General features: G+C 36.1%; 2 protein-coding genes across 6 annotated transcripts; both read left to right on the top strand.

The window, feature by feature from the left end:
- On the top strand, nt 250-7,087 carry LOC109726692 (choline monooxygenase, chloroplastic-like). 5 transcript variants are annotated; one of them, XR_002220587.1, is made up of 12 exons: nt 250-721; nt 1,860-1,905; nt 2,384-2,519; nt 3,054-3,128; nt 3,224-3,436; nt 3,618-3,713; nt 3,904-4,022; nt 4,106-4,199; nt 4,572-4,622; nt 4,907-5,072; nt 5,572-5,628; nt 7,070-7,087. XR_002220587.1 is itself a non-coding variant. In XM_020256464.1 (11 exons), the coding sequence occupies exons 1-10, from the start codon at nt 397-399 to the stop codon at nt 5,045-5,047; spliced, it is 1,296 nt and encodes a 431-aa protein (XP_020112053.1). In that variant the 5' UTR covers nt 250-396; the 3' UTR covers nt 5,048-5,072; nt 5,572-5,956. The 5 variants fall into 5 exon arrangements, 4 of the variants coding, with proteins under 4 accessions (XP_020112053.1, XP_020112064.1, XP_020112046.1 ...); XM_020256464.1 differs by lacking the exon at nt 7,070-7,087 and having other exon boundaries at nt 5,572-5,956; XM_020256457.1 differs by lacking the exons at nt 5,572-5,628; nt 7,070-7,087 and adding an exon at nt 5,204-5,537 and having other exon boundaries at nt 252-721.
- On the top strand, nt 6,296-7,526 carry LOC109706816 (LOB domain-containing protein 24-like). The gene is made up of 2 exons (XM_020227820.1): nt 6,296-6,505; nt 7,070-7,526. Exons 1-2 carry the CDS (start codon nt 6,296-6,298, stop codon nt 7,379-7,381), a joined length of 522 nt encoding a protein of 173 aa, XP_020083409.1. The 3' UTR covers nt 7,382-7,526.

Consider the following 12,584-nt stretch of genomic DNA (forward strand, 5'->3'; position numbering starts at 1 on the left):
TTTTTTTTTTTTTTTTTTTTTTTTGTATAAGAGTGTAGTTGTGAATCATAATAAGCTACTAAGGCAACAACTATTTTATAAAATCCTATATCAAATTGAATTGAAAGCAGAAATTGGATGAGAATGATCGATTCAAAATGTTAAATTTTTGTCTCAGAGACCAAGACAATTAAACGATTAATTTCAAATGTTCAATTTATTTTCACCAAAATTAATAAAAGCTAATTTATTTTATTAAAATGTTCAGGCACTTAATTTGTGTTAAATTAATTGGTGGAGAAACCAAGCAGCAATATCGGGATAAGGCAGGGACTTCTCCATAAATATTACCCTCCTTCAAACTCACTCTCCAATGGTGCTCTCCGATCCACCTCGTGTTTCTCGTCTCTCCCTCCCATGGCGATCGGAGAAACCCTAGCCGCGCTCTCTTCGTCCAAAACCCTAATCCTCAAACCCTCCCCCTCTCCCACCACCTCCTCCTCTTCGACCCGCTCCCTACGCCACTGGATCCCCTGCTTTTCTCGCCACCACCCCTCTCTGGCGACCTCCTCCTCCGCCGCCGCCGCCGCCGCCGCTGAGGCTCGGCGGAGCATGGTGGAGGCGTTCGACCCTACGATCCCCCTCGCCGAAGCCCTAACTCCGCCGAGCATGTGGTACATCGACTCCTCCTTCCTCGCCCTCGAGTTCGATCGCGTCTTCTTCCGCGGGTGGCGGGCCGTGGGTAATTTCGCAATCTCTAGTACATCTCTTTGTTTCCACGAATAGTTGTTTAGGTATTTGTACGAAATCTGATGGTGTGTTGATGGAGTTGGGTTTGTGTGAAAAGTGATCTTTCTCTTTTGTACGATATGTAACCTTCCTTAAACGGTTGAGGGTCCTTTTGGTATTGAGGTTTATCTAGCATTCTAACTGGAGCGTCCCGGCTCGCTAACACTAATAACTCATTGAGCCCAAATTATCAGCTAAAATACTTAAGCTCAATTATCAGTACTAGTGGTCTTGGAATAGTTGGTATTAGAGTTGGTTCATCAGTCAGAAGTGTGAGCTAGGCCTCACATCGCCCAATAATCCTGGACTATACTTGTGATTGGGCTGACGAAACGTCAGGGTCTAAAATGGGGCAAGTATATGAAACCCCGATAGTCCCATATAGAATAATGAGAGAGTGTGACGGACTCATGTGTGATGGGTAGACTAGAATAAATAACTGAGCTTAAATATTTTAGGATGGTCATTTAGGCCAAACGAGTTATTAGTGCTAATAAGTTGGATCGTTATAGTTGGAGTTGGGGCGAGAGCATATACATATAGGTTTCCATTTCCGATGTGACGGTAGAAAATATTTCGTAACTAACTCGTTGCTTTCATCTATAACTTCTCTACGTTGTCATTTTATATAAATCCTAACCTTCCTAACGCTCCCTAAAACTCCTAAAAAGATGGATTTGTGGAACGGAAGCACGGTCCTAATGGTGAGAAATCGACTTCTAAATGACGAATTTTTGGAACGGCAACACGGTCCTAATGGCGAGAAATCGACAGTCAACTGGTGGTAGTCAACCGGAAAGGATATTGGATATGCTTGCAAACTTTTAATATTTAGAGGAAAACATTTGAGATTTAATTACTTCAGGGGACAAATGTGCAATTTCCGTACTTTTTCCGGGAGTTGCATGCAAATGCCCTCTCTAGAAATTATTGAACAAGGAAGCAACCAAGTGGAGTTTAAAAGGGACCTGGGACCTGCTTGATAAAGATATTCAGTTCATGTCTAGCTAGATCTCTTCCTGCTTTTTAATTTACTATAGAAGTACATTTCTGCTTGAGAACCGACGGAGCTAAAATTTACCGGCTTTCAGGTTACACCGAACAAGTCGCCAAGCCACATGATTTCTTTGCTGGAAGGTACTTTTCTTTTTCTTTTTATGGTGTGTACCCATAATCTGTGCGCCATTTTACCATCTAATATCATATGGTTGTAGGACCAACCGCCTGCTTAATTATCTGTAGGACCACTTGCTTAAATATTGTTCCTCTGTAACATGTAAAAGTCACAAAACGAAGGCGCAGCATTCTTGGATTTATTTTGAATTTTTTTTTTCTGTCACTGCTAAATCCTGTATAAGAAGTTTGTTCTGTTCATCCATTCTTGGATTTTCATTGCTTGTTAGTAGATTTATCACTGTTGATTTAAAAATAACTTCTTCTGGAAATCTAGAGTGATGAGGTAAAAGCACTTCTTCCGCAATATGGAGATATTCTTTTTGTCCGTTTGTCATAAGATAGCCACCAAAATCAACTAAGCAATGATTAGTGCTATTTTAAACTGAGAGTACTGCAAACACTCCTTTAAATTCATGGATCTAACAGGAGGAAACAACAGATTGGGAAATGTAGAGTTTGTCATCTGTCGGGATGCTAATGGAAACCTTCGCGCTTTTCACAATGTATGCCGCCACCATGCGTCCCTCCTTACCTTTGGAAGTGGGCAGAAGTCTTGCTTTGAATGCCCTTATCATGTGAGTGTTTATAATTCTTAGTTGCCTCTTTCTAGCAAATTTCAGATAAGTTTATGCAGTCATAAGTTACTAGTAATTTGTGGTCTTCTTAATCTTTGCAATCCATTTGACTCCTGAAAGTTGATGATTTCTATTCATCATCTTATTGACAAAAAGTTCTTTCCTAATGGCTCTGTTTTGTTCAGTTCCTTTTCCGACTTAGTTAATTATCTTCTTTTCCTTGAAATCTATCTTTTGGCCACCTCCACTGATGCCCTTTTTTTTGTGGGGAAAGTCCTTATATAAATGGTAATTGTGCTGGTTTTTGCAAGAGAGTTCTCGCTATATTAGGGGTACCTTACGAACACCCTGGCTGGCCCTAAACTCTATCAGACCATTGAACATCTCTTATTCTCTCAGCACTCTATTGCTTTTGATAAGTTCTACTTTAAGGCGTTCTCCTGCGACACCACCTTTTTTTTCATTTGCTCATGCTAATTATCAGCATGTTCATGACTATTTGTTCTATATCCATGTCTAATTTCTTCCACCTAGGGATGGACCTACGGCTTGGATGGAGTACTTCTGAAAGCTACTCGGATATCAGGAATTAAAAACTTCAATAAAAATGTATGATGCATTTTTACTAGATTTTCACAACTATTGTTTGATCTGTAGTTCAATAACATAAATTATTATTGTTTTCTTTTTCCTTTCGAGGGCAGAACTTTGGACTAAAATCAATTAACGTGGGTACCTGGGGCCCATTTGTATTAGTAAATTTAGACCAGAAAATCCTGAATCAACAAGATATCACCGAAGACATTGTGGGAAAAGAATGGCTGGGGAGTGCTTCAAACTTGTTGAGTACGAACGGAATTGATACTTCGCTTAAGCATGTTAGCCGACGTGAATACACCATTGAATGTAATTGGAAGGTTTGATTTTGAAGAAAACCAAGCAATTCATATTTCTTTTTAATTTTTTATTTTTTTCCTGTTTGTGTGTGTATGTATGTAATGTATCTATGCGCGTATGTGCAGTCTAGCAATTACATGCTAAATTTATATGGTATTATCTGTTCTGCTTTTTATGATACTGTGTTTATCCTTCATGCAGGTTTTTTGTGACAATTATTTAGATGGTGGCTATCATGTTCCATATGCCCATAAGGGTCTTGCATCAGGACTTGAGTTGAACTCCTATGAAACTCTTGTAATAGCAACTCTCTATAGAGAATTTTCTGATTGTTAATCATTATGTAAATCTGTATATAAATATAATTGTTGGCATTAATTTCCAAGCAAGAATTGGAATATTAGAGTAACTGCATGTTTGTCTTGATCCTGTCACACTATTCTGGAATCATCTTTCTTATTTTGCCTCTTGTGGTGCTGTAATTCAGATGTTCGAGAAGGTTAGTGTTCAAAGATGTGAGAGTGCTTCAGTTGAGCAGGATAGCTTTGATAGGCTTGGATCAAAAGCGATATACGCCTTCGTGTATCCAAACTTTATGATTAATCGGTACCCATCATACAAAAAGTTGTCTCTTCAACTTCTTTTTTGGTTGATGTGAAGAAGCTTTCTTATTTACCTTCTAAATGCAGGTATGGTCCATGGATGGATACTAATCTAGCAATTCCTCTAGGCCCCACCAAATGCCAAGTGATATTTGATTACTTTCTCGATCCATCTCTGGCTGTAAGTTATAATGCTTATTTTTCCAGTTTGGCCTTAGAATAGCATCGTATTTTCCTACTATCCTGTGTGAATCTGGTTTCTGCGGGGAGAATTTTGCCTATATACCCTTTGAAGTGCAAGATAACACGTATATGTTGACGATATCTACAGAAATATCCGTTTCTTTTCGAACATATAGTCGAAACTAGAGTTAGTTCAACATACTTCTCCAGCGGTATCTATGAATAAGCAACAAAAGAGTTGGTCTAATGCGATTCATCTTTGTATGGGCAACAAATTCATCATTATCCATTAATCTGGTTTCTGTGATGTTTTTCCCACTTAAGCTCTTCTTCTTCTTTTTTGGAAAAAAAAAAAATTTTGATTACTCAGGATGACAAGGCTTTCATTGAAAGGAGCTTAGAAGATAGTGAAAGAGTGCAGGTAAGGAAAATGGACTGGCCTTTCTTCTCTCTTCTACCCACTGGAAAATTGCATTTTTTTGAATTGCCTACCTGATATATTTAACCTATATCTTAACCCATCGACCTATATATTGCCTAAGGAACACCGATAGTAAGGAGGCTACGTGACAGAAAAATGTACAACTTAAAGGCTTAGCTCTTTAGATATTTCAGGGTTGGCAAAGTAAAAAAACAATGACAGGGTTTCCTTTTACCTAAATTTTTTGCTCTTGCTTGCTAAAATTTTGTGGAATTTGGTGACAGATTGAAGACATTGCACTGTGCGAAGGAGTTCAGAGGGGATTGGAATCACCAGCCTATGACAGTGGAAGATATGCACCCTCTGTTGAAATGGCCATGCACCATTTCCACTCTCTTCTTCATGCGTCCCTCGTTGATACATAAGTCACTAACCCTACAGGGTAAAGATGTATGTATAGTCCCTCTATCGTTACACATTGCAACTAGATCTTTGTATTTTTCAGTTAAACTCTATTCCCTGAGACCTTTACATTAATTCACCTACCGAAGGACTTACTCATTTCAATTTTCTTCAAGCAGGTTTAAAATTTTGTTTGTTTATACACTTATGGTCAAGAACGTAATATACGTGAAAGTTCAGGGACTAAAGTAAAACGTGCAACTCCAGCCGGAGACACTGGGATGGTACACAAACTCCACAGATTGCACCCTATATATTACCTAAAACTTCAGCTTTTTCTAGTTTAAGAAACTTGATGAGCGAGAAGCAAAATCAATCCTAGTATAATTGGAACAATCTTCTTTTTTTTCGTGTTGTACGATTTATGTAAAATTCGGTAAGGATATTGTTTGTTACTTTTAATAAGGAAGTTTTTAATAAGTCACCTGCTGTTATGGTTTGATTGTTTAATCAGTCTTTTTGTGTTTATTTGTGAATTGGGTTGCAGCTAAGAGAGCAGCAAGTAATGTTATTGATATGAATGAAATTCGACTTCAAGGCCTTGGTAAGTCTATTTTCTCTGGCTCATATCAAAGCCTAATTGCTTGATCTGCTATTGGAAACTGGTTTGCTTTTGCGATTACGGCGTATTGGCCCATGATGTTAAGTTTCTTTATATAAACATGTTTGTTTTACCGAAAGTGGAGAAGGTCGAGTTGTTTACGGCCGTAAATTATGTAATTGCGTAAAGTAAAAGAACACTAGTGATTTATGTGGCTTTTGCCTTGGATCCTATGTTAGTAGTATTGAAGGTCTAGCAGAAAGATGATGGTAGGATCTAATTGCAAAAATTGGATAAAATGAAAAGATCAGTGGAGCAATTAATTACCTCAGAAGTTTTTTAGATTAATCATGTTGTATAAATCACTGCTATATATACTTAAAAGAGTTCAACAGTCACAAAAGAAATAATAGGAAAGCAAGGAGAGTAAACCAATTCTCTTCTTTCCTTTCCTTTCACCGCCATTATTTGAATTCTCCTAGCCGTTGACCCTTCCTTTCATACCTCACTCTAGCTATATTTTCCCTATATAATTCATTAAGATCTCATAGTTGGTTAATTAAACATCCTCGTAAGATCCTCAAAATCTATCACCAAATCCAGCTCTTTTCCTCTCTAAATTCTCTGCAGGATTTCATTAGATCTTCTACAAGATTTAGTTCTTTTGAGTATGTCTACTTCTTCCCATAACTCCAATAATACGTCTCCCTCTCCTATTATTAATGAATCCAATCAAAGGAGATGCGCCGCGTGCAAGTATCTACGGAGGAGATGCTCTCGAGATTGTGTACTTTCCCCTTATTTTCCTGCTTCTTTGCCGCATAGATTCGCTTGTGTCCACAAGATCTTTGGAGCTAGTAATGTAGCTCGGATGCTTCAGGTATACGTAGATATACACATATACATACGTACACCCGCATGCATGCATATAAATGTATATGCAAAACATTCATACGTACGTGCACAAATTAAGCACAAACATGTAAGTCAATGTATATATGTTCGTAAACATTACTCGAGTAAAATGTATGTATAGTTGTAGACCTTGTAGAACTATCCTAATACTGTGACTTCATTCAGGTACTTTTCATTTAAACAATTTAGCCCAAAAATTTTACATATATTACACTTTGGGCTTTGCTAATAAAACTAATAAAATGATCATTTCGCCCCCTTCTATAAAATTACGCATTTATTTAGATAACGGTTAGAACTTAGAATGGCAATAAAATGGACGAATGCCAAATTTATTTTTCTTTTTCTTTTTTACAATCTAAAACTAAGGTGTAATTAATGTAGGTGAAGCCTTTAATTACCAAGGCTCAGATTTGAGGTTGCATGAAATCATCTCTGCATATAATTAATAAACATGCATAGATTCATGCATGCATGCAAACATCTACTATGCATGCTCGTATGAACACTTGCAAGATCCACATTGCAGCAACTGCCAGTGCATCAGCGGGCCCAAGCGGCGGAGGCAATGTCGGCGGAGGCGTACTGGCGAGTGCAAGACCCGGTCTACGGGAGCGTCGGGGTCATCAATCTTCTACAGCAGCACATCTACATGAACCAACGCGAGCTCGCGAGGACGCGGGCCCAAATTGCAATACACCCGGCCGAACAAGAGGCCCATGTAGCCTATGGGCCGGCCCATGAACCAGCCCAATTTGAACGTTCCGCACCACAGGACAATTTTGTCCGCGACACAACTTCAACTTCTCTAGAATTCAACCATCTGCCGGACATTTCTTAAGGAACATATATATTCTCCTAATTTGTTTTATCAAGTTATTTTGGATGATCGGAACTCTAAATTGATAATTGTCACCTTTAAGATTGATCTATACTATTGTATTGAAAATACTTAGAAACATAATTTTATAATTTTTTAAAAATCATTATCAATTTTATCGAAGAGTCGAAAAATGAACGGTCAAAAGCGAATAACCTTCTGACTTCTAAAAATCAAGGTTAGATTTTTTTTTTTCCAATTCACGATCGGACGTTATCTGAATAGTATAAAAAAATTTTCTATCAAAAATTCAAGTGATTTGGATTGCTCTATACCGTTAAACAAGCAAACAGCTTATACAAGCTGTCAAAAACTGTCAATTTTGCGATCCTTTGATTTATTATGTAAATAAATTTTAAAATTTATGCAATTCAGTTTCTAAATATATACTNGATTGATTTATTGTAAGGAGAAAAGACGGTGAAAATACCGCCCATTTCTCTCCTCTCACCAGGCGGAGTACACGAGAGCGTAGCTACTATTGAGTCTGATCACCACCGTGAGATTACCCCGCCCACAACACCCTCTCATGCGCCGCTAAATATTTATTTTCGTGGGTTTGCATCCAAAAAATATTGAGGTAACGTTTACTGGGCGGTGAGAGTTACCGCACGACGCATTGGACTCGGAGGAGAAGAACGTTAAGGGCACTACGGATCTGGGCCGGGCCTGTACAGCTCTCTCTTGTGACCTTAATTTTAAAAAGTATTTCCAAGTATTTTTTTTAAATTTTTTTTTAAAATTTCATTCAAATAATTTTTAAATTTATAATTTTATTTTTTGTTACGTTCTGCCCAAACAATTTTTTAAAAGATTTATAAAATTCGGCAAGCAAACTTTTATCTTATCCAAATAATTACTTAAAATTTCAAATTTTCTAGGGAAAAAAAAATTGTGAACTTTTTTATATACGTAACAAATATTTTTAACAAATATTTAGGTTTCTTTAGGGTATAATTTCAAAGATAAAATATTTCAAAACTTAATAAATAAATAAATAAATAAATAAATAAGGGTCGAAAGAAGGGCCGGGCCGGGTTTTGGCCCGTTTTGGCCCAAAATAAGTGGGCTCATCATTTACCTTCTAAGCCCACATAACGACGCGGTGCGGTAAGGTTACCGCATCAGCTGTGTGAGTCTGGTCACCGCCAGTGAGCTCACCCCCTTTACAAGGTCGATCGATTCGCTTGAAAATAATTTTTCTCGCGCGTTTGGGGTCAAAAATATTCGAGGTCACGATTACTCGGCAGTGAGCGTACCGCACTTGTTGATGGGCGAATGGGCGCTGCATTGGGCGCTCCGTTTGACCCGAACCCGATAAATTTATATATTTATATTTATTAAAAAAAGAATTTTAAAAAATTTGGGAAATAAAATAATTCAAAATAATTACCAGAATAAAATAAACAAATATTCCAGACACAGTTTTAAAATATATATAGTTTTCGAAAGCAAATCGGGTTTGAAAAATAGAATGATTTTTAAGAATTGGATTATCAAATCAACAATTATTTAAATTTAAAAAAATAAAATTCTTAAATTTAAATTTCGAGTTTGATTCATAAACATATATTTTAGTTATGGAATCGAATCAAATCAAATCAAACTAAATTTTATTTTGGATATCAAACTTGACTTCATAGTTAAAAAATAATTAAAGCGGAAGAAAATTAATTTTCAATCTTTGAATTAAATATGAAGTAAAATTATAATAAATTTATTTTAAAATACATACTTAAATTTTAGATTCATGAAAAACATACCAACATAATTTGATATATATTAAAAAAAATAGAACTATAAATTATTGCCTACGACTATCATGTGAATTTAAATGAAGTTATCATATATTTTCTAAGAAAATATAGTAGATAAATTATCTTCTAAAAAATTTAAAATTTATATATATATGTACTAAAAAATTTAAAAATATATTAGCAAATGAATAAAAATCAATTAGTTTCTAAGTTTTTGAGTTTGTTCACCACCAAATATATAGAGATGTAAAACGGGCTGGGCCACATTCCGGGTCGGACCTTTGCTTTGACCCGACCCGACCCGACCCGACCTGGCCCGCCCAAATAATCTGGCCTTGCTGGGCCTACAGATTTAGGCCAATATTTTTTAAACAACTACTTTTCAGTTTTGATCTATCCAAATATTTTATAAAAATTTTTTAAATTTATTCTGATAATTTTTAATTTAATTTTTTTTTCAGTTCTTTCTAAATAATTTTTTAAACATTTATAGATTTTTTAAACTTGTACATCGAATAATTTTTGGAATTTTTTAATTTTCAATTATTTTTAACTATAATAGCCTTTTTAGTAGCTAAAAATTATTATTTTAGATTTTTAAAGATAAAAATACTTAAAACAGAAAAAAAAAAAAAAAAAAAACAGGCCATCCCAGGTTCGGCCCGGACCGGCACGGCCCGAATTTTAGCCTCTATGGGCCGGGCCGAGCCAGGCCGGGTTTGGGCCCGCGTTTAGGGTCTGAATATGTGGGCCATCATTTTATATCAAGGCCCAATAACGACACGTTGTGGTAACCCCCCGGTGAGCTCACCGTCTTTACAATATCGGCCTATTCGCTGCAAAATAAATTTTTTCGCGGGTTTGTATCCAAAAAATCCACGGTCACGATTACTCGGAGGTGACTGTACCGCGTGCGTAGTGTGCTCTGTTTGGACCGTACCTAACCTGTATAATTTTATATGTATGGAAAAGGATAAAATTTTTCGAGGAATAAAAAAAATTTAAAATAATTATCTACATAAAGTAAACGAATATTTCATATAAATAAATAAATAAATAAATAACTGAACTCAAATCATGTTTGAAAAATAAAATAATAAATATTCAGCCGAAATGCCTAAAAATCAAAGTGAAACTCCGGCTCAAAGTTTGAAAACTTTTTCTCTTGCATCATCGAGTTAATTAGGTTTGTTATGATATTATCGGCTCTGATAACCCCAAGTTCAAGATTGGGCAATCTGAGCAACGTATTAATCCTATTGAGTTTATTCAAGTATCTGAGATTTTTTTATAGGATCAAGACGTGTCCTGTGAAATAATCATTTGAACTTCCAAATTTTGAAACCAACAAAGTGGGGGAGGAAAAGGACAAGCTTTGGATGGTGACAATAGAAACACAGTTAACAACACATTAGGATCCAACTCACACTCCAAACATTATGAAACATCTCATCTCATCTCATCTCATAATGAACGTATATCTAGTAAGCAATGTACCTGCACATGTTGTTAAGTGTTTATATATTTTATATATGCACATAACAAAAGCATGCATCTTCACATGCATGTATTTCCCATATCATAATGAATGTATATCTAGTAAGCAATGTACCTGCACATGTTGTTAAGTGTTTATATATGCACATAACAAAAGCATGCATCTTCACATGCATGTATTTCCCCAAGTGGACTATAAGAAACTCCACCTCTTTTAACTCTCCTATATAAGAAACTCTTGGGTGGACCTTGTGCACCACTTAATCGCTTGAAATCATCTCAATTCTGTTCTGTTAAAAATAACAATTGAAGATCGTGATCTATTGGTTTATATATGAAGTATATACTATGAATATCAATATCTGAAGAAGAAAAAAAAATGTTATCGAGGGTCGTAAGTAAGATTTACAATGAATATTATTATTATCTCATTATTGGTTAAGTGGTTCGCGGATGATGTGGTGCACCAAGTCTAGGCTATAAGGACTGAGCCAACAACTTATTTCACACAAGGTCACCATCAACTGGACTCGCAAGTTGCCCACTTGAGGAGACTACCAGAAACCAACTGGGAAGGCATAGCAGAGCCCACAATCCCCTTTTAATTTGTTGCAGCTTTATTATCTATCTGTCTATCTATCGCTTTGATCATGAAACACTTTGTTTGCATTTAACAACCACTGTTTCCAATCGCAGCTGTATCCAAATGGCTTTTCAGAAAGAAGTTGGAGATCCCAACCCTCTTTTAAAAATATACAGAATTTGAGTCAGAGGGTTACCGCAACGGAAGTTGGGGCAAAAACATATAAAGAAAAGTTTGTTCGGTTTCAAATGAACCGTACAAATTGTATCTTAACTGAATCATTGCGATCAACAGATATATATGTTGTTCTTTGTACATAACACAGCCTTCGTACATGTAACCTTAAACAGTATCTTAGTACAGATCAGATTCATTGGGAAAAAAATTGTATTACTAATCTACTAGTTATCATTTATAGTACACGAATGTTAAAAATAGTCATAGATAGTTAATCAAACAGTCTCTCAGAAGGAGATTTTCTATATAATCTTTGCTCATTATTGGGATGGTCTTCAAGTAGAGCGTCCATCACCATATGTAACGTAGTCTCTGTGCAATCTTAAACAATATTTTAGCATAAATTTGTCCGGAGAAGAAATTAAAAAAAAATCTTTTTTCTAGAGAGACGGTCTAATCTACTGTTTATAGTCATAGATATTTAATCAGACAATCTTTCCTAGAGAGATTTTCTGAATAATCTTTGCTCCTTATTGGAATGGTCTTCAAGCAATGCGCCCACCACAACAAATACACACACAAAAAAAAAAGAAAAAAAGAAAAAAAGAAACATTTGTAATGGGCCCCATGGGCCCAGGAGCCCAATTTGGGCCCCACGTTTCCCATCAATGGCTAAAGTAGGGTGTGTAAGTGGAGCCTCTTGGGCCTCTTGTCCTTTTTTTTTGTTTTTTTTATTTAAGTTCATGATTTTGGAATTTTCTCCTTATTGATTGGATAATTGCGTGGGGCCCCACAAACACTGGAGACATTCTAGGCCTTTTTGGGGGGTCATTTTTCGATAAATTTGTTATCGTAAACTAAGTTATCTGAAAGTAGAAATATTAACTCCATCTGTCGACCACGGTCTACGAAAGAAAGACGATTTTGTTCTTAACTCATTCGACACGGTCAATACGATTAATATTTTTATTTTCACTAAATTTGGTTTTTTACATACAGTAAGCAGTAAGCCGATAAAGCAAAATTTACGATCGAAAGAGATATTTCGTGCCTTGTACTAGGTATAAATTAGCAAATTTTAGACCATGTGAGTCACATCAATGGCTCCTCTTGCAACTTCATTTGATAAACACATGACCAAACCCTAAAT

The sequence above is a fragment of the Ananas comosus genome, linkage group 2, assembly GCF_001540865.1.
Source record: "Ananas comosus cultivar F153 linkage group 2, ASM154086v1, whole genome shotgun sequence".
In the NCBI taxonomy this organism is placed as follows: domain Eukaryota; kingdom Viridiplantae; phylum Streptophyta; class Magnoliopsida; order Poales; family Bromeliaceae; genus Ananas; species Ananas comosus.

Excerpts from the sequence above, each read along its gene's own strand:
- LOC109726692 (XM_020256464.1), top strand. The coding sequence starts at position 397 with ATGGCGATCGGAGAAACCCTAGCCGCGCTCTCTTCGTCCAAAACCCTA. Across the intron at positions 4,023-4,105 it reads CCAAACTTTATGATTAATCG|GTATGGTCCATGGATGGATA; the intron begins GTACCCATCATA and ends TTCTAAATGCAG. Across the intron at positions 4,623-4,906 it reads AAGATAGTGAAAGAGTGCAG|ATTGAAGACATTGCACTGTG; the intron begins GTAAGGAAAATG and ends ATTTGGTGACAG.
- LOC109706816 (XM_020227820.1), top strand. The coding sequence starts at position 6,296 with ATGTCTACTTCTTCCCATAACTCCAATAATACGTCTCCCTCTCCTATT. Across the intron at positions 6,506-7,069 it reads ATGTAGCTCGGATGCTTCAG|CAACTGCCAGTGCATCAGCG; the intron begins GTATACGTAGAT and ends TCCACATTGCAG.